Raw genomic sequence first — 26,574 nt, 5'->3', positions numbered from 1 at the left:
TCCTTACCTCAGCTGGACACCCAGGTGTCATCTTAGACTGGCCCCTCCCTTGATGCCCATCTGCTTGGGCCACCCCCTGGGTGCCCTGTCTCCTCAGCATCTGCCACATCTCCTATTCCTTCTTCTGTACACTCTCTGCTCCTTCCTTGGCCCAGTGCAGTACTCAGCCAAGTCCTCTCCTGTGCCCATGCCCCCTGTGGGTGGTGTCTCCACATGCTTCATTCAGAGGGCTTTTTCTAAAACACATTTCTTCTTGGGCACCTGGGTGGCTCAGTTGGTTGAGCAACTCGATGGGGAGTCTGCTTCTCCCTCTGACCCATCCCTGTCCCGTGCTCTCTATCTCACTCACTCTTTCAAATAAATAAAATCTTAGGACAGAATATATCTCTTCTCATTTTGAACCCCTGAGGAAGGCATTTAGAGATCTCTTATCTCCAGGAAAGAGTCCAGTGCCCTTGACCTGTCACCAGCTGCCTTTGGGCTCCCCGGCCCCTCTCCATTTCTCTGGCCTCACCCTTTGCTGATCCTACTGTGTTTGCTCGTGTAACAAGCTCCTGAAGGGCCTTGCTGTCACATCCGTGCTTTTGCCCCTGCATCCGTCTGCTAGCGTTCCTGGTCTTGTGCTTTTCTGACTCCTAGTCATATGTTTGCTCATTAACTTGGCAAACATTTACTGACCATTTGCGCAGGTCCAGGCACTTTGTAGGGTGCTGGGGTACTGTGCTGCCGACGTCCCCACTTCTGTGGTGCTCAGAACCTAGCAAGGAAGCCTGATAGAGGAGCACTGATAACCGTCTGTCACAATGAGCTGTGAGTGGGGACCTACTAACAGGATGCCATTCAGCCCTTCTGATGCTCTTCCTTCTGGGGTCCCTCCACATGCTCCTTCCTCGCCTCTGACTGTCAGCAGCTTACCACGCTGTACGAGGATGGCCCCAGCTCTGTCTGTTCCCTTTACCCTTCTGTGCTCCCGAGGGCAGGGCTCAGGTGTGCTTCTCATCTTTGTGTCCTTCGGGGCAGGTGCAGACCCGGCGTGCTCACTGGTTGCCCGAGTGAGTGAATGAGTGCCTTTTTATTTCCATGCTTCCCATGGCACTTGTAACCTGCCTTCACTCTTTAGCTAGATCATTCTGACGCCTCGGTCCTGTTTCTTGCTCTGGTTGCCAGGTCTCTCTCCTCGTGGGGGAGCCGTTCTTCACCACCAGCCTGCTGCCGTGGCACAACCTCTATTTCTGGTACGTGCGGACCGCCGTGGACCAGCATCTGGGACCTGGTGCCGTGGTGCTGCCCCAGGCCGCCTCGCTGCACGCTGTGGTTGTGGAGTTCAGGGTAGGCCACCCAGAAGTTGTTGCAGAAGGGGTGGGAGGTGGGGGTCCTGGTTTTCTTGCAGAGACCTTGGGTGCAGGTGGAACAGTGTGAATCCTAACGATAGGAGGCTCTGCTTTTCTGTGTCAGCACACTGCAGGGTTGTATGGAAAAGGCTTGCCTTTGTACAAATGCAGTAATTTGGCATATGAAATGGAAATGGCTGTGTGTTGTCATTTTACAATTATCCCTTATCAGAATAATTAAAAAGCATAAGTGAAGAGTTTCAGAAGACATGCTGTTCGGCTCGCTCGCTCTTACTAAGAGCTGACGCTCCAGTTGTTAAAAGCATTTTGAGATGTAAAGTCAGCTTCTTTATGCAAGAAAAAATTGAAAAGCTTCATTTTAATTTTCTCATCAAAGCAGAACCAGTCACAAAGTCGTTTTGGGAAAGGCATTTCTTCTTAAAAGGATTTTGAAATGCTTTCAACCTTAGAAGTAGAGTGAACCTTCTTTGATATTTCTTTGATAACAGCAGCTTCATCCATTGGCAGCTCAATGGCTCTGTGGCTTATTTTTTGGGCATTTCTTCTGTGTTGTTTATTTACCTGATGAGATTTCCATGGGAGTTCTGGCTTTTGAGGCCCAGGAGGGAATATGGGAATGGGACGAAGAATTGATGGGCCTTTGTGCACTTCTGGTCCCCTCCCTCCCATTGTCCTCTACCCTGATCATAGGTGCAGAGTCTCAGGAACTAGTTTACAGACTTCTTCCCAAAGAAACCCCATCCCAGTGGCTCTGGCCGATTGTCCACCTTTGGGAGAGGACTTGGGGGTCATGTGAGACTTGGCAGATTTGAGCGACCATCCTGGATCCTTGATCATCTCTCAGCCCTGTCAACCTGGGGCTCTCTTCCAAGCGTGGGGGAACATGGTGTGCCTCAGGGTTGGGGCCAGGCCACCCTCAGCCTGATTTCACTGACTCTTTCTGCTCTTGTCATGATGCTTGCGTGCCTGTGGGTGGGTGCAGGAGCTGGTGTGCTATCCTACGGAACCTGTGATACCCGTCTCCGGCTGAGTGTCAACAAGGGCTGTGCCTTCCTTATAGGACCTGTGGCGGATCCGGAGTCCCTGTGGTAACTGTGAAGGCTTTGATGTGCACATTATGGATGATATGATTAAGGTTGGTGGGGCCCCACTTCCTCCCTACAGTGTTCTATCCACCCGCTCCACGTGGCCACAGCGTCCTGTCCCTTGCACTTGGCCTTCCTTTACACAGTGCAAGTGGGCCTGTGGCTCCTGAGTCTGGCCCCGTTTCATACCCCACCCATTACCCCTGCCCCTTGGGCTGCACCCTGCTTGGCTTTACACACTCTCCTTGCTACCAGCTCGTATGTGACCTTCAGGCGGCAGCCCAGAGATCACCTGCGGGGCAGCGTTCCTGCTTGGCCCCGTTCCTAGCTGAAGGCTAGTGTCCCCAGGCACTGTGACTCCTGTCTCGAGCCCCTGGACTGGGAGCCTCATGTAGGGATGATCTGGCAGCTGTAGTGCTCAGGAAAGGTCAGTGAATGGGCACACGTCCAAGTGCCAGATGTTGTTTTGTTTTTATTTTGTTTTGACCACTGCAGACATTTGGCTCTCAGAGTAGCTGAGGAGACTGGCCGAGTCATCCCATCTTAAAAGGCAGATGATGAGGCTTAGGCGAAGCGGCTTGCTGCAGAGACACTTGAGTGCAGTAGTGGGGAGGGAGAAGGCAGCTGGTCTGCTCCAGTTGCCTGTGGTCTTTCTGTGAGGGCCCACTGTCCCAGGCGACTGCGGCAGTTATTCTGAGGGACCTGGGCCAAGGGGGTGAAGGACCATGGGCCTAGACCTTGGAGACTGGACATGAGCCCCTCATCCCTAGGCTGTCAGCTCTTTGTTTCTGCACACCCTCACCTCCCCTTAACCTTCTCAGCGTGCCCTGGACTTCAGGGAGAGCAAGGAGGCCGAGCCCCACCCGCTGTGGGAGTACCCATGCCGCTGCTTGTCCGGGCCCCAGCAGATCCTGACCTTTGATTTTCGGCACCCAGTCCCCCCACACCCGGTCCGTGCTGAGGGCTCCATCGAACTGAGGAGGTGAGAACAGGTTCCAGGGTGCAGCAGGTGGGGAAGAGAAGTTGGGGCCTGCTTTCAGTCTAGTTACTGCTCTGGTGGCTAAGCACGCACTTCTGTGCCTTTCACGTGGGTGGGATGGCCTCCTTATCTGGGCCTTGCCCTTCCTGGTCTGAAGTGGCCCTGAGTCTGTGGCGGATCCCCACAGCCCCTGGGTGTGTGCAGGTGGAGAGGGAGAGCCAGAGTGGGCTTTGCACGTCCCCCCACATCTGCAGCGCCTGTTGAGCTCAGCAGCATGAGAATCAGAGCTGTAGAGAAATGTGATTTTTTGGTTGCTATGGTTACTCATTGGGCCATTTTTCTGGAACTCTGCTGGGAACTAAAGCGGCTTAGGAATTGGTAAGGGCTGCTCATTGTGAGGCACGGTTGGGCCATCCAGCTCCAGCGCCCTTCACAGGGAGGAGCTGCTGCTTCCCTGAGGAAACACTCTGGCCCCATGGTTCCTCTAAGTGCTTGGCCAGGGTACAGGGAGCAAGTGGGACTTTGTGGTTCTTTTTGCTCAGTATTTCACTAAGTAGCCTTTAGCCAGGTGGTATTAGCCTCCTGATTGGGCAGGAAGGAAAGACCAGTGGTTTCTGGAAGGCAGAGGGAAGCTGTAGCTATGCTTGCCCGTCTTTTGCATGGCTGTTTCTCTGTGGCCCAACGTCCCCCCACCCCCAGGCCTGGGAGGAGCCACGGGGCCGTCCTGTGGATGGAATACCACCTGACCCCGGACAGCACTGTCAGCACCGGCCTCCTGAAGCCTCCAGACGACAAGGTAGTGCTGTGTACCTGAGTCCCAGAGCAGGCCAAGCCTGAGAGCTGGCGCTCCTTTGGGTATCCCTCGCATAGGCAGCCAGATCGCGACTCCTCCGTGGCCTGGGCCTGAGCAGCAGCTTCTCGTGGCGAGTGGCCCCGGGCTGGAGGCTGACCAGGAGGGGGCTCCGGTGCTAGGAGCCCTCACTATCTTCTTGTTGCTTCTACAGGGGGACTGTTGCTGGAACCCGCACTGCAAGCAGGCTGTGTACTTCTTCACCAGCCCGGACTGCGGGGTCCCGCAAGGCGGCCCTCGGACCGTCAGCTACACCGTGGAGTTCCACCCCCACACTGGAGACATCAGCATGGATTTCACGCTCTCAGACACCCTGGAGGACGGGTGCTGACCCTCACTTGTTGAGAAATAAAGTGGCCCAAGGGCTCTGGGCTCTGAATGGTGTGAAGGCCCCTCTCTTTTCAGGACCCAGTTAAATCTCTGGGCTCTGAGGAGCCCTCTTCCCTTTTTGCACTTTTGCACTGCCAGTTCCTTGCTTTGGGTGTGACAGGCAGCACATCTGCTGGCTGAATTTGGAGCTGAGGAGGGGCCAGGGAGCCCTCCCTGCTGTAGGTCTGAAGCACTCCAGAAGCTCTCACTTGGCAGTGTCCCTGTGCTGTGCTGGGAGTGGGCTGGGTGGCTTGTGTGCTCTCAGCTGTGAAGGGCGTGGGTGGTTGGGCTGCCCCTGTGGGAGAGGCCTTGCCTAGGAGTGACTTGTAGTGGCAGAGCTGCTGACTTGTGGCTAGGCCCTGGTCCTCAAAGAGCATGGCAGGGCTGTCCTTCTTAGGTGTTGGGTGACGTTACCCAGATACACCCGTAAGCATCTGGCCTCAATACACAGCATCAGCAGGTGACGGGGACTTGACACCTGGACATCCGACTGCTGCTCAGAGGATAGGGAAGAGGTGGTCTCAAAGCATTTCCTGAGATGCAGACCTGGGAAACCAGCCATCAGGAGGAGGAGCCAGGAGGTAAAGCCTTTTCCTGTGTGCCCCCATTCTGGCAGAAGGACCTCCTGCCAACTACCAGGCCTGGGCTGATAGGTACCGTATAGCCACCCCACCCCAGCCTGGCCCCCTTGCTTTGCCACGGAAGACCAGAGTGTCCTGAGGCGGTTCCAGCCTTGCTTCTCCCCAACTCGAGGTGCCCTTCATTCTTTATTCCCACTCCAGATGGAACAGGAGATAGTAGGAACCCAGGTGGCCTGGTTTTCTGGCAGTTAGGGGCAGACTTAGCCTGTTCCCATGCTGCTTGGGCGAGGAGGCGGAGGCAGGAAAGGTGGGCCCCCCATAGCCTGGCCCCAGCTTGTCACTCAAATAAGAGAACACCAGCCTTGAGCCTCACAGTTTTATTTTCTTATTATCTATCCTTCCGTTCAGCACCAATAAAGGGAAAAAACACCTCTCTTTTCAAAATATTTTATCAGGTGTAAAGATTGTTTTTCTTCTAGGGAAGAATCGTCTGGATATATATTTGATAATATTTTTACCAAAACCTTAGGTGTGCTTACCATATAAAACCCCTAATGTCCCATGAGGATACAATACAGAAAAAAATACAGAAATTAAAAAATTGTTTTTTTTTTCTTTTTTTAAAACAGTATTTCTAAATCTCAGCAAGTTAATACAATAGTTAAAAAGCATCAAGGCTAATATTCATACTTAAAACTCAAGGTGGTTTGGACAAATGGAAATGACCGTTTCCTTCCGAAGCTGACCCCTGCCTCCTGGCTTCTGTGGAGGAGGCCGGGCCTGGGGCAGGCGTGGGGCCGTGGGTGGGGATTTGGATGACCCCCGTGTCCACCCCTCCTAGGCCTAGATGCCACAGAATCTGAGATCCTGATAGTGTTTTCTTTCTTTTTTTAAAAAAATCACACTGGAAAAGTCTGGCTTGTGCATGGTCCTAGGATCCCACAGCCGTGATGAAACGTGTGGTCGGCAGTGGTGGCCTCAGCAATGAGGCTGCGCCAGAGGGAAGCGCGAGGGGGCGTGAGATGCAGGCTGGCCTGGCTCCAGATGCCAGGGCCAGGCTGGGCAGAGGCGACCTCATTAGGGCAGGAAATGACCGAGGCACGGGGAGGTATGACTTGCCTAAGGCCGCCCTGTGAGGAGGGAGAAAAGCAGGTGCCCCTGTGCCGCTGCCCTGGGTGGGAGGTGGCTCCTCGGAGGGCTGGAGGTGGGGCTGGCGTTTCTCTGCATCAGGAACCCTGGCCTCTGTCTCTCCTGTTCTCCTGGACATAGCTGACTCGAGGCCTGGAGGCCATGGCTCAGTCCCAGCCAGCCAGGCGTTGAGCGTGTTCAGTTGGACCCTGCCTGTGTGAGCAGAGCTTCTTGGCTGCTCCTAGGAGTAGGGTCCCCTGTGACCCCACGGAGCCTTGCGCAGGACCGTGGAGGCCAGGCTCTCAGAGGGAGAGAGCCCTGGCGGGACTGCGCTCAGCAGTGAGCAGGCCCTCCCGGCTCTGCACTCGGGGTGGGGCTGGGGGCTTAGGGAATGAACGCTCCTTGCAGCGAGGCCCTCAGCCCAGACACTGCCCGGGACAAACCAGTGTCCCCATGTGTGTGGTTCTCTGCTCTGGAGTGTCTTCCTCCAGCACAGGGCCTGCCTCTGGGTGGTTGGTCTGCTCACCCCTCCAACCCCAATCTGGGACCCTCTTGCAGCTCAAGTGGGTGACAAGGCACAGCGTCCACACACTGGCGCCAGGAGGCTTCTAGTATTTGAAGGGTCCTGGTGCACTCCCCAGCCTTGCTGGGCAGATCCGGCTCTGAGCCAAGTGGGCACAAGGTCAGGGCGCTTCAAGGAGGGGAGACCAGTGGGGGTTGACAAGAACAGTCTTCCGAGTTGGAGGGTCCTCGCGCTGGGAATCAGACCCCTCCCTCCCTTGCTTCACTGTGGGGAACAATCCCGGGTGTGTTTTAAAAGGCAGGTGGGCAGAGGCAGGGCTGCTGTGGAGTGGGGAGCTGCAGACCTCCCCTGCGTGCTCTGCCATGTCCTGCCTGGGTACCCAGGGCTGGCCCTGGTCCCGTGGTGGCAGAGGGAGCATCTGTGGGCCTAGATGCCAACCAGTACCATGTGCTGCCCCAGGCAAGCAGTGGCCCTTGGCCTTCACCCCCAGCCTCCACACTGGTGAGGGGGAGGGGACAGGCCGGTCTGCACCTGGGCTTTCTGCCTCTTCATCCAGGGCCCCTGGGTCACCTTGCAGGATGGGCCTGGGAGGACAGAGCTGCAGCCTCATTCCAGAGGCAGGCAGACAGTTCCTGAGCTCAGCCAGGGAAAGCTTGGTCCCAAACCAGAGAGGTGTCCAGAAGGGAAATGGGATCAGGCAGAAAAAGGTTGTGTTGGTTTTGACAGAAGAGAAGCCATAAATTGATCATTTGGAATACCTGAAACCCCCACCCCCACCCTTTTATAGCATGAGTTCCCCTTTTCCCTGTGAAAAAGTGATACTGTCTCAGATTCCCTTTGCCCACTTTGAAGTCTCTTGGGGGAGCCTCTGGGGCCCTGGCTGGCTGGGAGGGGAAGCCCAAGCAGGGTTCTCCCTCATGGTTTGCAGACCCTCTAAAGTGAAGGGTAGTTTTCTTTTTCTGTTTTTCTTTTTAAAATGTAATCGCCCTTGAATGCAAGACCCTGGGAAGAGCTGGGGCTTGCTGGTAACTGGACACATCCTCATGGTCCCGGCTTGCTGGCCGTCCAGGCTGGAGGCGGGCGCTGGCGGCCCTGTGCCCAGGAATGCTTCTTTGGCTGGTTCTGATTGTGTTTGGAGTTCGGCCTTGGGTGAGGCCTGAGATAGGGGTCTGTGTGGCTACGGTGTGGCACGTGACATGCGGGCAGTGTGCATGCGAGGGTGCAGGCATGCGAGACGATATGGCAGCGGACAAAAATAATGAACCCTGGACGAAGCTTGAGAAGAGATACAAAGAGTACAGAAACCCGGTTCTCATACTAACCCCCGGGTTACAAACTAGGTTGTGCTGTAGATTTGTAGAAAATCATGTTTTGAAAGAATGGCACTGTTGGGCAGCTGCGGCTCCCAAGGCCGGCCTGACTCTGTCCACAGTCAGTGCCCAGAGGTGTAGGGCGGCGCTGGTTCCAGCTCACCTGGGACAGACTGAGGCTACACCCGGGTCCCTGCCCTCCTCCCCCAGCACCAGGGGTGCTGGCTGGAGGGGACAGGGCCAGAGAGGTGCTTCGGCTCAAAGGGCTGGCAGAGGCCCTGCTGCTCGGAATGACGTGGCTGGTCTATGCCTCCTCCTCCCCTGCAGACACCATCAGCCGCATGGCCACTGGAAGGTGGTCAGTCAGGCCGGACAGCTGGGTGATAAAACTGAATTCTTCCACCTCCTGTTGGGGAAAAGCATTCCTTTTAGATCCAGAGGATAGTCTACAAAGGAGGGGCCCAGAGCGCAGGAGTGGGGCTGCGGGGTAGGGGCTGGAACTGGCCAGGATCTTCCTGGATACTGAGGGGTGGGAGCCTTACATGGAGCCCCAGGGTCTTTGGGACTGACCAGTCTGGTTTTCAGAGAAGAGATCTGTGCTGTTGAGGGGTGCAGGGCAAGGGTCCCCTATCTATAGGCGTGGCCTGGCTGCCCAGCCTGCCCCCGACTCACGGCCTTCCAGTCCGGGCACAGCCCCTCTTCCGCGTACAGCATGTAGTCGATGCGCCTGCCATTGCCCTTCAGCAGGTCCTTGCGTCCCTTCTGGCCTGCCCCAGGGCTCTTGCTGGTGGGGAAGGCCAGGTACTCCCTGCGGCCTTCCTCGCTCTCCAAGACCCTGATCGACACACAGGAAGACACAGGACGTGAGGTGAGCCCCTTTGCCCCCTTCCCCAGGCCCCAGATCCTGAGTATAGAGCCACGTTCTCATCCCCAAGTGAGAGAGAAGCAGGTCAGACCAAACCCTGTGTTTAAGATCTGTCTTCCCGTGGAGCCAGAAGGGGCCTGGGTGGAGGGACACTCAGTGTGAGCCTATGAATTCCTGGCTGAGCCGTGCTGCTCCAGAGTCCGTCCGGGAACGTCCTGTGTCCACTTTGGGCATGGCTGTGGCTGAAGTTTGGACACAGCATTGCCCAGAACCTGGGGCCGAGACGGAAACAGGAGCAGAACAGGGTGGGGGGACCTGTTTCGGCAAAGGGTCTTTGCAGGGAACCTTAGGGACTCGTCTCTCCCAGAATCCCCAGACCTCCTGGGACTGTTGTTTCAGATCAGCAGGGGGCTGGGGGAGCCTGGAGATGACCCAGGCCCTGTTTTGGGACTGGACTCCTGGGTCTGTCTATCTCTGAGCGGCCGTGCCACATGAGCTCTCTTCTGACACAGGGATGATCACTGTGGGCCCCAGGATGTTTTGGGGACCAGGCATGCTGAGAAAGGAACTGTGTAGGGGGGCATCTATAGAAGTGCTTGTGACTCTTGATATTGAGATGGTGAGTTTGGGCCCCACGTTGGGTGTTGAGATGACTTAGATCAATAAAACTTGGGGGGAAAAAAAAACATGGGGTGTGTCTGCCGTCCCATTTCTTGGAGGAAAGAAACTGATGCTGGTGCGGAAGTGTGGGTCTACAGGGTGTATGAAGTGCTCGGGTGGGGTGTCAGCACCCTGAATCCAGGCCTTCTGACTTCCTGTCTACTGTTCCCTTCCCGCCAGGTTTTCTCTGGAGCCTGAGCCTCCGCTGTGAAGAGCCTTCACGGGAGACTGGCAGAGGGCAGGCACCGACACACACCGCACAGGCCCTGTGGGCCGGCTGATGCCTGGACACATGGAAGGGGCGCCTGGACGTGCACAGCCAGCAGACATGGGTTTCTACAAGGTTTTTATCAGCCCTGAGATAAATACACTAATGACATGCAGAACATCACTACATCTCAGAAATATAATCTATTACTGTCCTTTGCCTTTGATAATTAATTCTAGCATCAGTGATCTAAGAGTTACTGATAGTCATTTTTTAATCATCAACTCATAAAAAGATAATTTTCTCAGCATAGGATGATGTTTCAAATTTAGTCTATAATCCAATTAATTGGCTCAAATGAGCTGTGAGGAGCCACCGCCCTGACTGTGCAGTCTGAGGCTGTGAGTTATATATTGGTTCTGCTGCTGGCCTCTCAAATGTCCCTTTATGGAAGCCTCATCAGGTTCAAGTATGAAGTTTGGCTGGGATGGAACTGTCTCTACTTTGAGAACACTGGTTTGTGTTAGCTCCCCTCATATTTTAATTTGCCTAATTGGTGGCTACCAGCTGCCAGGATCCTGCAACACAGGCCATCTCCCTAGGCCTTCCACAAGGGCTGCGGCAACCCTTGCCCTTGCCTGGAGAGATCCCTTCCCGGAAGGGCCTCAACAGGATGGCAGGCTGAGCTCTTCCAAAGTGAGCCTGGACACTGGTGCTGATGTAGGAAATGCCACCTCGAGACCCTCATCCTGGTGGGAGGCTTCTTTGTGGGCACACAATCCCCACGCCCCCCGCGAGTCTCCACCCACCCCACCTTCAGTCCCCGAGGCCCTCACAGGCTTCCTTCCCACGGAACTGTGTGCTCCACTCTGCCCGGCACAACCGGCTCCCCACACCAGAGTCGGGGCTCAGTGCTTTTCCCGGCCCTGGGAACCACCCTCCCCAGCATGACTGTGGCAGTAAGACTGCCGACTGCTGCTTACTTCTGCAGATTGTCAGGGGTGCACACTTCCTCGTCATAGAGGTTGTCTGTGTCCAGCATGGTACCTGGGAACAAGAGGCAAGAGTGGTCACTGCAGGCAGGGCCCAGCCAGCCTCTAGGAGGGCTGCCTCCCTGGGCAGTTGACTGGCCCTGCCCCTTGCAGTGGGGTCTTGGGGGCAGGGCCTGAAGTCTTCCTGAGAAGCCTGTGGAGAGCCCAATCTTGGTGTAGAGTCGGGCCTTGGCAGTACCCTCCCCCTGTCCTCCCTTGGTGCCCCCACCCTCAACCTTCTGGCCCAGCCCCAGCTCACCGATGGCCCAGGACTTCTCCTCTCCCGGCCCCAGGCGGCAGGGGTCCTTGTAGTGTGTAAACAGGGAGTGCTGCTGCTCCAGCTTGTCATCTGTGTGGGGAGGGAGGGAGGCAGTGCTGTGGGGCACAGGGTGTCTGTCCTCGAGGGCTGCCTGTCTCTGCTTCTAGTCACCCTGACCAGATAGCACTGAGTCCCTTGGCTAACTGCCACTGGGTATGCTCTGTGGTCCGTTTGTCACTGGTTTTCTGTGTCCTTGAGAATGCCCCTCCACCCCCCACCCCCAGCGCTGGGTTGAGCTATCTTCTGAGAACAGTGGTCACTGGTCCTCCTGGGCTCCCTCCAGGTGGTGCCCAGATGTGGCGGCAAACCCTGTAGGGGGCCAGCTGATGCTGCCCTGGCCGGTGGTCCTGCCCTCATGGACCTGGGTGCCCAGGTTGAGTGAGGAGTGACCATACGAGGTGGAGAGAGAGACAGGTGACCTGCCCTGGATTCCAGTTTGTCCGGCCAACTCATGGAGCCAGAAAGTGCCTGGGAGGAAAGACAGGTACCAGGTGGGGCCCGAGCAGGTGGAACCCTCCGGCAGCCTCTTCCTTTGTATGCTGCGTTCCCTCCCTGATGCAGGAAGATCCCAGGAGCGCCGGCTTTTGAAGCTGGTCCCAGGCATGTGACCAGGCATGTGACTTAGAGGGAACCGTGGGCTAGGATCGGGGGCTGTGCCTTCCGTGGCAGACACTGTTCTCCCTACTCACCATTGTCAGAGGTCGATTTCTGGGTCATGAACCAACAGAAGCAGCGGCCACCAGGTAAGGGCACGCACTGTGCTCCAGGTGGGACCTTCAGGTCTCCTGTCTTCCCTGAGGGCTAAGCCTGAGCTCATATACCCCATGTCACTCATGGGGTGAAACTCTATAGATTCTCCTGGGCTGGGGCTGGTGTGGAAGGAGCCCAGGAGCCAGTGGGTGGGGGTGGGGGGGGAGTTGGTGTTGCTCCCATCAGCTCCTCTGGCAGGGAGAAGCTCAGAGCTGCACAAACTCCCAGGAGGTCCCTGAGATCCATGTGATCACCAGGTTAGTTATTTAAGTCAATTATTTAAAAGATTGCCCATGATTAGTTTTTAGTTTTTTAACCTAATTTAGGTTAAAGGCAAAATGACCAGGGTTCAAATCCCAGTTCACCACTTCCTGCCTCTGTGACCTTGGACTAGTGACTGGGCCTGTCTGGGTCTCTGCTTCCTCTCCCACCCTTGTAGATCAACACCATGCTCACCGTCAGTGTAGTTCTGAGATTTAAATGAAACAGCCGTTAGAGGTTAGAACTGTGCCTGGTGCACAGCAAGAGATGACTGAGGACCTGGTGGGTAGTGTTAGCTGACTCGCCCATAGTCTGAGTTTCAGAGGCCCCGAGGCTTCTTTGTCAGAGTTCATTTTTAGGGCATCTCTTTGTCTCCTGTAAGGAGGCCTCTGCGCTTTCTAGGCAGAGCGTGGGCTCTTCTCATTTTAGGATTTCTAGGGGGCAGAGAAATCACAGTCTTGCTAATATCTCACCCACATGCTCCCGAGGAGCAGGAAGTTCTTCAAGCTGCAAAACCCAAGCCTTTCCCGCTGTGCCTGGAGCCCGTGCCCTCCCCAGGAGCTGACCCGACTGGGGAGGACCACCACCTCACCTGAGGAGCAGTTGTCAAAATTAAAATCTCCACAGATGACATCAAACACCACCAGCTCCTCGGGGTTGGCTGTGCTGGACGAGGAGGTAGATTTTCGGAAATCAGCCAGCCAGTCCTGAAGCAGGTCCAGCTGCTCACACCGGATGGCACTGTCCTCTGTGGGGCAGAGCCGGAGAGATTAGATGGCGGAGCTGCAGTGAGCCCCCCTCCAGGCCGGGGTGCCGACCCCAGCCTGTGGGGGGCTGATGCCCCACCCCCTGGAAAGCCCGGGGCCGCCAGATCCTACCTGGCAGGGCGTGCAGGTGTGTGCAGGAAATGTACCCGACAATTCTTTGGTCCTGAGGTGTGCTTCCCACCTGCACCTGTTGGGGAGGGAGGGAGGTGTTGACGATGAAGTCGACATTATCCTGAGTACAAGCCCATTTCTGTCAGCTCCCGGCTACACTAGGACCCAGGTAGGAACAGCAAGGTCATGCTTCCAGGAGCTTCTGGTCTAGTATGGGAGGCAGACATATCAAGAAATACCAGCTTCTGGCATGCTAAGTGCCACTAGTAAAACATGCAAGCATTATAGGAGGAAAATGCAGAAATCCCCGCCGATTTCCTCCTTATAACCTGGCCGTCTCCTGGTGACGAGTGTCCATGTGGATGACCCTCACATGCCAGCTCCTCGGTTCCTTGCCCACTCCTGTCTGATGGCTGTTCTCCCTTCCCTTAGCCACAGCCTAGGCCTCATCCCACCCTGGAGCCCATTCCTCCAAAGTCTAAGCCAAGCTCCCCTTTGGGAGCAGCCCAGCCTCAGAGCCTGACATCCTTCCTGACACGGAGAGGGCCCTGCCCTCTGCTCTCTCCCCAGCCTCTGCCCCCGTGGCTCCACGAGAAGCCACTTCATCTGCTTCTGGGCAGTGGTTTCCTGATCTGAGATGACAGCTATGGCCTCCATCTCCTTGGCACCTGTCATGCGGTGACCTCATGGGTGGGCAGTGTGGGGGGCGGTCCTCTGAGACTCTGTGCCCAAGTGCTAATGATCCTGGTGGGGTGTCTCCACAGGCTAAAGTGTAACGACATCACAGACCACCCGAAACACCCCCCAGTGGTGACCCCCCTGCAAGCCTGAGCCAATGGGGCTGTGGTTGTGGAGTTAAGTGATGCTGCCCAGCCCGCTGCTCTCCAGGCCTCTGATCCCAGCAGAGCTGCTGGAGGCTGCAATGGGAGACCCCCCCCACACTTCCCGCCAGGGGTGTCCCTTAGATCATCTGTGGTTGCCATTCCCCAGAGCTCGCTCTCTCTCTCTCTCTCTGGGCTTTCCTCCCACCTGAACCTCAGCAGTCTTCCCCAAACTTCTTTAATCCATTCCAGAATGGGTTTTCTATGATAATGAGATCCTGGACCCTGGGAACTGTCCAGGGAAGGTGACTGTAGAGACCAGTTTATAGCTAAGGGATATCTATCTGCTGAACATGACTCTGCTCATCCCCCAGCTAAAAGTGGTCTGGACTCGCCAACCCTGCCACATCACGGGCCCTCCAGTCTGAGAGCCTGGGGAGGCTTCCATCTTTGTTTGTGCTGCCGAAGTCAGGTAGGCATTATTCTCCTCCATATGGGTTTCCGCATCATTAGGCATTCTTAGCTCTCCAGCTCCTCTCCCAGCCTGGATGGATGCATATCTCTCCTTCTCCAATGCCCAGCAGGATGAACATCTGGTTACTTGAAAATGGGCAGTACAGCCTGAATTGGGGCTGTTTATAAAGTCCCATGTTTGCCAGTCATTTCTGGCCCACAATCTAGACCCAAACCTCAAACCTCGGCCTTTCAGTACCACCACCACTCCCCTGCCCCACAGTGTCTTGCGAAATCACATACCATTCATGTGCACCGTTGCAAAAACACAACATGGTCTTTTAAGAAAACCACTGTGCCTCCCAGTGGCCACACGATGGCGCTCTTGCCCCTTGTATTCCTGGGGCAATGCATCTGTTCCCCCGAAATAATATGCTGTGAGCACTAGGGCTTGGAGCTTCATGGACCCTGCCTTACTAGAGCCTTACAACAGGTCGGAGGGTTATGCTACAATTATACTAGAATTGGCTCGGGGTTATGAGGCTCTTTTGGCGGAGGCCGGTTCACATTAGATGTTAGCTGCCCCGAGCCCAGCTCCTCATCCTACTCTCTGCTGCTTTCTCAACTCCTGGTGACTTGCCAGGCTTTTCACCCACTCTAGGGTCTTAGTGCATCAGCCCCTCACTCACTCAGCACTTGGTGTCACCTGCCTGTGCTAAGACCTGCACAAGGACAGGTGAGGTGCACCACTCAACAACCCCCCACCCCCACCCCACCGCCTTCAGGAGTACAGCGGGAGGGAAGGAAGACACAGCCACAAGGACCCAGCTACCAGCTGCCTGTCCCTCAGCCACATCCAGCCCATGTCTCGGCCACTCTGGCGACTTCCCTGCTCTCCGTCATCCCCGTCAGCCCTGTGAGCTGCCAGGACCTACATCCCTACGTGCTTGAACTGATTGATTCTGCTCTGGCTTGAGTCCTTGGGAGTTGCAGAGGTTTGTGTTTCTCTTGGAAAAACAATCACACTGAGAGGCTGTGCCTGGTAGTCATGATGGGCAAAGACTGTCAACAGAGAAGGGGCCCAGAATCAGGCTCTCCCACACCTAAGGAGCAGCCAGGGGTTCCAGTCCCTTCTCAGGGTGCGACGGTATTAGGAAAGCACGTTGTCCTCAGGCATAGACCTGCCGCAGAGTGGGTGGTGGGGGGAGAAGGGATGCAGATGAAGGAGCACTGGTCTCCACCTGCAGCCTTCCAACCCCCAGCCCCGGGCCTGTCTCCTGAATTCTCATTTATTTCACTCCTCCAGGCAGGAGAAACAGGCACGCTTTCCCCAGCAGATGGGCTGGGTCTGCTGTGTACAGGGCTCAAATGGCGCATTCTCCTTTCTGTCTGACAGAGTAACAGGCAGCAGGAGGGCTGGGGAGCAGGGCTGAGGGTCCCACAGAGGGAAAGCTGGCTCTTGCTGGCCGTGCTGTGAAAGCTTCACAGAAGCAGCGTGGCCAAGCCAGGGTGGGACCGGGACACAGGGAGCCAGGCACGGAGGCCCCTGGGGGAGTGGGATGCTGGAGCAGAGCCCCCCAGCACTGAAGGCTGGGCTTCTCCCTGAGGCAGCAGGAAGTGGGCAGGAGTCAGACCCAGGACAGCACTGGAGGGGAATGGAGTTGGGAGGGGAAGGACAGCCCCAAACAAAGGCAGATGCAGAGGAATGGTGGCCTGGGCCATGACAGTGCAGCTGGGGGTAAGGGGTGGACCTAGACGTATTTGAAAAGTGAAATTAGGAGCCTGGATGAAGGAGAGGGGCTCAGGGCACAGGGAGGAGTCAAAGCGGGCATGGTGGAACCTGGCTGATGGAGATGGGCAGATAATAAGTGAAAGAGAATGGTGTCCAGGAGGCACCCGGACATGGGGTTGGGGGCTCAGGGGAGAGGTGTGGGCTGGGACAAATGCAAGAGCCCTCAAGCAGGTGTGGAAAGGGAGTCTGTGGAGTGACTTCCCCAGGCAGGTGCAGGGAGGGGGGTGCTGGCATGGTGACCACTTGGAAATGAAGAGGCCTACCCAAGTGAGGTCGGGTCGCCCTGCTGTGGGGGCTGTCAACCCTCAGCTCGGGCTGAGAGCCGGACAGGTGGGAGGAGGCCTGCCAGATGCTGTCAGATCTGCGAGGTCGGACAGAAATTGCAAACTAGATTTTAGGTGGAATATCTTGATTTTTAAATGTCGGCCAACACAGGAAACTTGTTAATGCTGTGGACCAAATCAAACATAGCTGCAGACCAGTTTTAAGCGAAGGAGCAGAGGGAGCATCAGCGGTTCGAGGCTGGGCAGGGGACCAGGAGCCTGGAAGGAATGGCCAGAGAGGTGAGAAGAATGTCAGCAGCAGAGAGGCCGTCCCAAGAATACTGTCATCACCCTGGTGGGCAAGGTGGTCGGCAGAGCCAGACCAAGGAGGGAGACGAGGGTGTGGGCTGGGGGTAGGGCCAAGGGGGTCCCCAGCTTCTGAACCATCTGTGGCAGAGCAGGTGGGAGGGAGAGGGTACGCTCTTCTCTTAAGCTTGACAACACGTCCCCTCCTTCCCCCAGAAAGTCACTCCAGCTGCTGAGACAAAAATATATCCGAGGAACAGAACATTGATGAACCATATGCCAAAATGGGGAGGTAAGAGGAGTTCATTCAATTTCAGCATCTCAGGCTGTGAGAGAAGAGTCAAAGACCCCGAACTGTGGGCCTACAGAGCTGCATAAGAACCACTGAGCACTGTGGTGTGGGGTCTGGGTCCTGTAGCATCTGGCCAAATGGTGCTTCCCAAAATTCTGGAAACGCCGAGAATGGCTTTTGCGTAGGGAACAAAAAAGTCAACACTTGGAGCATGTCAGGCTCAGTAGAAGATAACGGGTAATGACCAAATTACCATGGTCTAAAAACTCCTGCAATTGCATCCAAATTAGCAGAAATAATTATGATTCACTTTAATTAGTGACTATGGAAGCGAAGCCTTGGGCTGGTGGGCAGAGGGCCTGGCATGGCAGCTGCTCGAGAACCGGGAGGGAGGGGGCACCCAGCCAGTGAGGCTGTGGGCCTAAGTGAGCGGGCGTTTGCCCCTTTGTGGGCAGGGGCCCCCTGCCGCCGCCTCCTCCCTTGATTGCTGTCATCTTCACTGCTGGCACAAGGACCCTCCCAGGCCTCAAGCTCACTCCCTGCCCCATGAATGGGCACTAGGTTTCTTACAAATGAGGAGATAATGGCTCAGAGACCTGAGGAACTTGCCCAAGAGCACCTGGCCAGGCCTGTCTGAGCCTGAACCCTCGGCCCTTGTCACCAAGCTGGGCGCCCACTGGCTCAGCTCCAGGGGAGGCCTGGCCTGTCCCCAGCCCTCCCAGAGTGGAAGGACCCCCTGACTGCAGCCCACTGTCCTCCCCGCCCCCCGACCAAGGCTCTGCCACAGGCTGTTGTGTGCCCCGGGGCATGGCCACAGCCTCCTACCTTGAGAAACAGCGCCCCTTTCGAGGCCAGGCCATCGGAGCGCCGCCCATTGGGGTAACAGTGATAGGCCACGTCCATGATAGGGTAGCGGCTGGCAAAGAAGAGGCCGCTGTTGAGACACTTGAAGCTGCAGCAGCCTTGGCAGCCATAGACCCCGACGTCGTACAGAATGTACTCGAAGTAGCCGTGCAGCTGGTCTTTCAACTTGGCGGCTGCCCGCTTGTCAAACACCTCCTGCAGACACAGGAAGTCCAGGTTGGCGGGGAAGAAAGCGGACACCTCGTGGTCAAAGGCCTCGTCCGGGTGCCGCCTCTTGCGTGCAGCCGCCTTCTTCACCCCGGAGGCCTTGTAGGGGAACTTGCTGTTGGTGGCGCCCGGCTCCCCACTGCCGCCGCCGTCTGCCGCGGCCCGCACCTTCACCAGGGACTCCCTGGAGGCCGATGGGCTGCCCAGGCTCCCCGAGTCCCCGTCCCGCTGACTATGGTTGGGTGTCTGGCCCTGGGGGGCCCCACCAGCCCCATTCCTGGCTTGGCCCCCAGCAACGCTGTCGTCGGCTTCAGGGGGCCGGCTCCCCTCCTCGCCTCCGATGCGCACGATGCAGGCGTCCTCCAGGCTACCCTCCGCCGGCTCCCCGGCGGCCGGGCCATTGGCAGCCTCGTCACTGGGGTGACGACCGCTGCCGTCACCCTTGTATTCCACAGAGGCCGTCCTCTTAATGCTCCCGGGGACGGCCTTGGCCACGCCATCGCTGCCCTGCGGTGACACCAGGCTGCTGAAGCTGGCCGCGCTGATGGAGGTGTTGGTGGGCGAATCAATGTAGATTTTAATCTGGGGCCGACTGGCCCCATTGCGGATTCTCTGCCCGATCTCTTTGGCCCGCGCTTGGGTGTTAAAAACATTGTTGAGCCTGGCCAGTGAGTCAGGGAGGAGGCAGAGGTTGGCAGTGGCAAAGCAGAAGCTTTTGCCAGGACCTGTACCCTTCCATTCACTGAGCAGGGCCGCCCCACCAGCCAGGCCCTTGTCCTCTAGCCGGGAGTAGATGTAGGGTCGGCGGACGGACTGCAGTGGGGACCAGAGGAGGAACCCGACAAAGGCGAAGGGCAGCGAGGCAACCAGGAGGGCCAGGTAGACGGGCGTGAAGAGCACAGTGCAGAGCAGCTGGAGGTAGCACGGGTCGTCCGCCCGCTGGCGCTTCTCGTAGGTGGTGGGGATGAAGGAGGCCACGAGCCGGTCTGTCAGCCAGTAGCATGGGAAGATGAGCGCCCAGGACACGGCATGCAGGGCGGACAGACAGCTATTGGGAAAGGGGGCCGTGTACAAAACCATCGCAGCTCACTGGGCGCCGCGGCCGGCCCTACTACATGGTGTCCGTGGCAGTGCGGGCACTTTCTTGCGAGGGGTGGGGTGGGGGAGCAGGTGGAGAAGGGGTCACCTCCTGGTGAGATGCGTCTCTGGGTGGTCAGTGGTGAGTGCTGGCCAGCCAGGCATGATTCACCTCAGTGCGCCATACTGGGCCACCAAGGCCCGCCAGGGAGCCTGTAAGACAGAAAATAAGGGGCTTTACTCATCCTTAGGGGCGCAGGTCAGATGTTGGGGTCACTCGCTCCCTCACCCTGTTCCCGCTTCCTCCATCAGAAGCAGGAGTATTCTGTTTGCCTGTGTGTGTTTGGTTTCCTTGGAGTAAACAGCTTGGTGACGTGACCACATCTGTCTTGATCTTGTAGCCTAACTGCTCAGAAATGAACGCCAGATTTTGGAGGGGCCTAGCTCTGTGGGCATTTGGGAGGCAGCCTGGGGATCCTGGAGGGTTCCTGGGCCTGACGCTGGCCTGGAGCAGCCAGAAGCCCACCAGGAGCCAGGAGTGTGCCTGGAATGGGTAATGGGTGACCCTGATTCAGAGGATCCTCAAATACACCTGCTTGTCACTGAGTGTCTTTCAGGTCAGAACAGAGGGGGAGCAAACAGCAGAGACATGGGGTCAGAGAGTCCTGGGGTGCAGGGCAGTGTCGCTGGCAGGAGGACCCCTGAGAGGAGGGCTCCACCCACAACCAGGCTCTCACAGTGCCCATCCTGCAGCATCAGCCCACTCTTGCCCTCCCACCCCTGCTGACCCTACCCCCACCCCCGGAAATCTCTGACCAGCCAGGATCCTGGCACTGCCCGGGCCTTAACCCACATCCAGAATGATGGTCCCTCTGACTTTTGGAGAAACATCCTGGAGCTGTGAGGATCTGGCCCAAGCTTCTCCCCTAAGCCTGAGATGCAGCCTGGGCCCAGCTGAGGCCCGTGGCTGGAGGAATGAGTCCACCCTGGGTTCCTGTCCCAGCCAAGGCACGAGCCTCAGACCAGGTCTTAGGGCCCTGCCTAGCAGAGGCTGCCAGCGAATTACTGTGCTGAACGTAGAATTAAGAAAGGCCAAGAGTCTGGAGTGTTGGCCCAGCCTCGAGGGACCATGGGAGATCATTGTGTGATGAAGCTGGTATAGCCAACATCTTGAGTCTTCATTACCCAGTCTGTTGGGGGGTTCACTTCCTATTCACTGTCTCCCCGACCCAGTCCAGCCTCTGCCCTGGTGCCATGGAGAGTTGGGGTCTGTGCCCATGTTCCATCCATCCTGGCCCACCGCTTGTCTTTCCCCTGCCTCCCTGGGCACTGCAGCTAGGACCTGGGTGCCATTTGGGTTTTGCCTCCCCCTCAGTCCCCACATCGCATCTGTCCTTATCCTGGAACTCCTGTGCTGGTCCATGAGTGCATGATGCTTCAAGTACTGTCTTGGCTGCGTCTCTCTCAGGCCAAGTTCCACACAGTGGCTGGGGGGATTCTGTCTAGTCTGACCATCCCTCAGATACCCCAAACCCACAAAACCCTCTGTGGGCCCTTTTTTGGCTGTCTTGTGTCCCAGCCAGGCCTGCCATGTCTGCAGCCCCATCTCCCTTGTGCCCGGATCCCACTTGGTGGAATGTGGTTTCCTGTCCCTGCCCTGCCCCTCACCGAGCTCACCCCTTTTCTTCTGGACTCAGCTCAGAATTCACCTCCTCAGAGAGGCCCTTTTGCCCCCTTTGCCTCTCCTTGCCAGCTGGCTTAGGTAGCTCCCTGGGGGGCTCCTGTCTGCATTGTGCATGGCCTGGTCTCTGCAGTTCCAGGTCATCAAGCTCATGGGTCACAGCCACCTCCCAGCAGACTGGGAGCTTCCTGGAAGAAGGGGCTGCATTGAGGGGCCTGGCGGGTCCTGGGGCCATACAGCAGGAGCTCAGGAAGTGGGTGGGTGACTGGAGGTCAATCTGCACTGCCTCCAGGCCTGAGGTGCAAGGAGGGGGTGGGGTGGGGTCTCCGGAATGCACCTGTCACTTCAGTGCACTCCTGTGGCCACATCTCCAGGGCTGATTTAGTGGGGACAAGGTACTTGCTAACATCTAAAGATGAACTTTAGCTGGTGTCTGTGTCTGGTTCTGGAGAATACATTTCACAAGAATTTTACTTTCTTTAGGGGAAATTGCTTTGAAGGAAGTTTAGTTTGGGGAAGCAGGTGAGTCTATTCAGACCACAGCTCTCTGGCCAGGAGCCATGGGAAACTGTTCCTTTGTAGAGAGCTCACGCTGCACCTCGGCTGAATCTGGGAAAAGCGTGTTGTCCGCCTGTGGGCAGTGGGACCACGTTCATCTGGTGCTGTAGTCACAAGGCCTATCACTCAGGTGTGGGCAATGAGGCTTGCGTTCAAGGATGGTGGTGAGGCCAGAGGGCCAGCCCTCCATCCCTCTCCCCGTACCCCTGGGGCAGGGGAAGCTGTTTCAGAGGTTGGGAGGAGACACCTGACATCCTGCCCTGGAGTCCCAGACCAGACAGTGGCCTTCACCACCCTCTCCAAACTGGGCCCGAGTCCTGGTCTTCAAAGGCCAGGGGGGACCATGCTCTTAGTGAGGCCTGGCCCCGTCCTGAGCTGCCCTGTGTTGACCTCAATTCTGTTGTGGCCCCAGAAACCCTTCTGGGCAAGTTCCCCCCAGCCCTGTCTGCAGCAGCAGTGAGCTGCCAGGCCTGTTCTTTGTGCCTCTCCTGGGCTGGTCACAGGAATACGTTTGGTCTCCATTCAGGCATCAGTGGGTTTGAGGTGGCTGGCAGCCCAGGACGCCACCACAAGCATTCTATCCCCGATGGGGCAGATCTGAGCCTCCCAGCTCTTCATGGCTACCTGGGTCCCTGCTCCAGCCTTCCCCCTGCCCCCTAGTTCTCAGCGCCCTGGACAGAAGGAGCCTCCGGGTACCGCCTGCCCCGCCCTGCTCAGCACGCAAGCCCTGCATCTGTGCCCGGGGGCTGCTGACGCAGTTGACACAAAAGGGATTGCTACCAATGGAGGCAGTTTCTAAAGCTCTGTGGTTAATTATTTTGTCTCAGGGAGATGAAAGGAGGATAAACAAACAACAACACATTAATTAGTCTGATCTACACTTTCTCCAGTAAAGAGGGGAGTGGGAGCTAAACACCAGAGGCTGGGAACTTCTCACTAAGCCTTAGAGTCCCTGGGGCTGAGGGGGGGTGGTCTGCACCCCTGGGCCTTTGTCTCGCCTGCACCCCCTCAGCAGGGCAGAACATTGTGGGTGGCCTGGCCCAGGCCTGGCCTCCAGGTGAGGAACGCCTGCCCCCGCCCCCCATGCCGCAGCTCTTCGATCCCTGTCCCAGAGCCGCCATCTTTACGAAGCAAAGTCCACCACAGGCATCTCTGATGAGGGTGACAGGTCCGACAAAGGCCACATGTGCTGAGTGGTAGCCGCTCAAGCCCATATGCTGGATTATGCTTTCAGTTTCCTCTTTTTAAAGTAGTAATTACTCCTGGGTTTTTCCCCATTATAAATCCTGGCGTGGGGCTTCCTGGTTGCTCAGAATGCCCGAGCCTCCTCCCTGCCCCAATGCCATGGTCTCCAGAGCTGAGCTTGGGTCCCAGACACCCTCAGGTCCTCATGGTCACTCCTGAGCCCTAGGATCAGTATGGGGGGCTACCCAGTACCCCAAGGGAGGGCTCCTGGGAGGCAACCTCAGGCTTGCTCCTCACTCCCAATGGCACTGCTCCCTGCTCAGTTTGGGTTCGGATCTCCTCTCTCACATGAGCGTAGCAATACCTGGGCTCATCCTTAGGCTTTGTCCTTCCCTATCTCCCCTCTGTTCCTCATAGGACCTCCCTGACCACGCCTCAGCTGAGGTTTCTGTGGATTCCGTGCATTGTGGAGAGGCGACAGGCGGGTTCTGTGCACTGTGCTGGGGGCACCTGGAGCCCATTCCGCAAGCCTCTAGGTTCCTGACTGCTCTGCTATACCTTCAGATCCTCAGAGACCCATACACGCCATTCAGGGTGGAGCTGCCAGCCTTCACTAACATGTTCCTTCCCCTACAGCTAGGACTGGACCGGGCCCAACTGGGACAAGAAGCCTGGGCTGCAGAGCCATGACAGAGGGAGCAGATCGGTTTGCAGGCTGATCCAGCTGGGAGGGGAAATCGCCTGGCAAGGTCTGGGGGCCAGACAACCAAAAATCCAGATGGGAGAGGAAGAGGTGGTCACAGACTGGCCTGAGAGATCACAGGATGGTGACGCCTGGGCGGGTGTGGAGCACTGATAGAAACTCCACACCATAGTTGTTCCTGTGGGTTCCTGGTATCTGTGGGGACCTGACCTGCAGCCACCACAGCACCGGAAGGGGAGACTTGGACTGCTCAGAGGCCTGAGCTAAGCCAGTGCTCCTCCCAATAAGTACCTCCCTGAGGGCTGGGGGACCAGCTAATCTGCTATCCGTTGGGGAGGGCATCGCAGGAGTAGGGCCTGGCCAGGGCTGTCCTATTTGATGTTGAAGATGGTAGAGAGGTCCCCGACAGACTCCTTGGGTAAGCTGCAATGGACAGGCCCTCTGCTACTGTATACCAAGTGATACTGTCCCCAGGACGTCCATCCCATGTCCCACCTCCCTGCGAAATGGACCTGGCAGACACTCTGGTACACGAGACCTGCCACACAGAGGATCAAAGAAAGGGTCCTGGGTGAGTGCTGACTTTGCATGTGAATTTCTCTTGCAGTGTGAGAGTGAGCAGGCCAGCCCAGTTCTGCTGGCCAAGGCAAGTGCTGGCCCCTCTAAGAAGCCTGAACCATCTGGAGGGATCTCCGAGCTTTGGAGAACTTAGGGGAAGTTGAGGAGGGTTGGGAGTTGCCCCAGGTTGGGGGCAGGATGGGACCTGTTCCTCCTTCCTAGTCATCCCTCTGGTTCTCATGCCTGCTGAGCCCTCTCTTCCCAGCAGCAGCAGCAGGGCTGGGAATCCTGGAGAGGAGGGACCTCTTCCCATCCTCTTTGCGTCCACAGGCTCATGTCTAAACAGGCACTGGTCCAAGTCCCAGGTTTCTACAGGAAAGACTGAGAGGATCACTCCAATCCAATTACCGGAATGTGCTCGCATCCGCTGGCGATGCCGAGATTGGGCCGGCCCATTTCTGCCTGGATGCCTGCCGCCTCAGGGGTTGGCATAGCAACGGGAGCTGCTGAAACTTGGAGTCAGCTCATCACCAGGAGGACAGAAAGAAAGACTGAAGAGGATGCCTTTCTAAGAGATGCGGGTCAGAAAAACCCAGGCTAATCCCTGAAAGCCACAGAAATGGGGGCTGGGGGCTGGCGTGAACACATGTGCCGCAGCAGCAGCTCCCAGTGACCTAGGCGTGCCAGGTAAATGCCCACTGACCCTTCCAGATCCAAAGCACCTGCCCCTTCTCTCTGAAACCCTCCCCAACTTCCCTATCCTACCCATATCCTCCCTGCCCTGCACGTCCCCCAGCTGTCCCTCTAATCAGGCGCCTGTCTATCTGCATATCAGCAGCCTGGGAGCACCTGAGGGAGTCTCTGGCACCAGCCCAGGCCCAGGTCCCACCCCGCTGCTGTCCTCTGGCTGTGGCAGACTCACTCTTGTCTGCCCCACCCCAGTCCAAGAGGAGGGCAGCAAGCCACACTAGGTCAGTTGACACCACAGCTCCCTGACCCCAAGGTGAATGGTCCTAAGACCCAAGCTAGCTCTCTCTCACAGGTGCCCTTACCGAACCCCTCAGGAAAGAGGCCTGCATTTTCCCTGAGCTGGAAGCGCTAAGAGTCTGAAGCTTCTGGAGCCTTCCTCAAGAGTGAATCTAATTCAGAGGAAAACAGACCTCAGGGCTGGAAGGAGCGAGTCCTCGAGGCACTTTGAGCTCCACTTTCTCTGTGCCTGAAGACAACACAACCCCCAGACTTTGTAATTCGTGAGTTAGCAAATTACCCTTTCCTTTGCTCTAGTCTAAGTTGCATTTCTGTCACTTCCCACCAAAGGGATCCTAATATGTATCAGTGACCCGATCTTTCTAAAACATCGTTCTTCACAGTTTGTCTCCGGGGTGAACTTCCGCCCCTGGGCTGCCCATGGGGCAAAGGGGGCCTTTCTCCTGAGTCCTTGAAGGCCCTGTGAGAGCCGGTGGTGGTGGGAACTTTGCCCATGTGATTTGAGCATCCCTCAGGGGAAGGCCGTGCAGATGTTATAAGTACAGGCTCGGTGTCACATGTGCTCGGTCTGGGTCCTCGTGCTACATATTGGATAAATGGCTTCACTGATGCCCTGCGCGTCGTCTGCTCATCTGTTAGGCAAACATACCTCGTCTCACACACACACACAGTCTCAGCGTATGCACCACAATTAGCGCAGCGCCTGCCACGTCTCTAATTACTATTCGTTACTATTACGACTGTTCATTCCATTGCAGCAGAGGACCCTCAGGATACAGCTGGACCCCACAGAGTTTCCTTCTCCTGTGGCTGGTTGCTTGACAGGGAAGGTGCTCTGCTCCCCCAGACAGGAGCCAAGGCTGGGGCCTCTGTCTCCGGGCAGGACTGTACTGGGGGCTGCTCATGCGAGCCCAAGTCACAGGCTTCTGCAGAAACCAGACGCAGGCAAAGGGGCCATAAAATTTTCAAAAAGACACTTTCCAGGGGAGCTATTAATGTGTCATGTGGTTTCTGAGAAGAGGAAGAGGCTGCAGGCAGCCCTGTGGCACTCCTTCAGCCCGCCAGCCCCGGCACTTCCAGGCCAGAACTCAGAAAGCCCAGCTGCAGCGGATTCCTGCCTGAGTGGAAAGCAAATCTCAAGCCACCTTGGAGGTGTATGTGCCAGGAGGGTGCGGATCCATTGAATAGTTAAAACGACTGTCCTCCTGGGTGTAAGACCTTGTGCTACGGCGACATGGGGCGGTCGCCCTGAGACCGTGGGTTCCATCACAGGATGGGGCTGTAATTCGAAGATCTGGCCACCCTCCTCTCTCCCGTCTGCCATTCCACCGGTGACCAGAAATGGGGCCACTGAGGAGAAGGCTGGATGGTGGCTGGCACTCACATCCGCACCTGAGCCATCCCGAGCAGCATCGTGTCTCATTCCCACGTACCCTCTGTATTACCACTCAAGAACCCGCCTGCAGCCTGGAAGCTGAAGCCTGCAGGGCTCCTGCCCATCCTGTGCTCTCATGGAGGCTGAGCCCAGGATTTAGGTTGGGGGGAGGGAGGCTGGAGGAGCTTCCTCCATGATGCAAATCGGGTCTGAGATCACTCTATTCCCGAGTCTCCTCCTTTCGGGCACCAACTGGGCATCTCCAAGGCAGGACCGGAGGCAGTCGTAACTACGAAAGAGGAG

General features: G+C 56.8%; 2 protein-coding genes across 7 annotated transcripts in view; one reads left to right on the top strand and one right to left on the bottom strand.

Moving 5' to 3' along the window:
* PRMT7 (protein arginine methyltransferase 7) overlaps nt 1-5,662 on the top strand; it is a 48,027-nt gene extending 42,365 nt beyond the window's left edge. For 3 of the 4 annotated variants that reach the window (XM_044255864.1, XM_044255860.1, XM_044255862.1), the window contains 5 exons: nt 1,168-1,329; nt 2,413-2,487; nt 3,259-3,419; nt 4,116-4,212; nt 4,421-4,645. In XM_044255864.1, coding sequence (XP_044111799.1) covers nt 1,168-1,329; nt 2,413-2,487; nt 3,259-3,419; nt 4,116-4,212; nt 4,421-4,597 — 672 coding nt within the window. In that variant the 3' untranslated portion in view covers nt 4,598-4,645. Of the gene's footprint in view, nt 1-1,167; nt 1,330-2,412; nt 2,488-3,258; nt 3,420-4,115; nt 4,213-4,420 lie in introns of all 4 variants that reach the window. The other variant, XM_044255863.1, reaches the window with a different exon arrangement.
* A 2,236-nt stretch (nt 5,663-7,898) lies between these two features.
* Nucleotides 7,899-26,574, bottom strand: part of SMPD3 (sphingomyelin phosphodiesterase 3) — a 78,269-nt gene continuing 59,593 nt past the window's right edge. For all 3 annotated transcript variants that reach the window (XM_044255865.1, XM_044255866.1, XM_044255867.1), the window contains exons 3-9: nt 17,902-19,437; nt 13,150-13,225; nt 12,864-13,019; nt 11,201-11,290; nt 10,894-10,957; nt 8,850-9,012; nt 7,899-8,583 (exon numbers count right to left, since the gene is read on the bottom strand). In XM_044255865.1, the coding sequence (XP_044111800.1) occupies nt 8,482-8,583; nt 8,850-9,012; nt 10,894-10,957; nt 11,201-11,290; nt 12,864-13,019; nt 13,150-13,225; nt 17,902-19,227 (1,977 nt within the window). In that variant the 5' untranslated portion in view covers nt 19,228-19,437 and the 3' untranslated portion in view covers nt 7,899-8,481. The remainder of the gene's footprint in view (nt 8,584-8,849; nt 9,013-10,893; nt 10,958-11,200; nt 11,291-12,863; nt 13,020-13,149; nt 13,226-17,901; nt 19,438-26,574) is intronic.

Source organism: Neovison vison, chromosome 7 (genome assembly GCF_020171115.1).
Source record: "Neovison vison isolate M4711 chromosome 7, ASM_NN_V1, whole genome shotgun sequence".
NCBI classification, from domain to species: domain Eukaryota; kingdom Metazoa; phylum Chordata; class Mammalia; order Carnivora; family Mustelidae; genus Neogale; species Neogale vison.
This window is presented reverse-complemented; position numbering and strand designations above follow the sequence as displayed.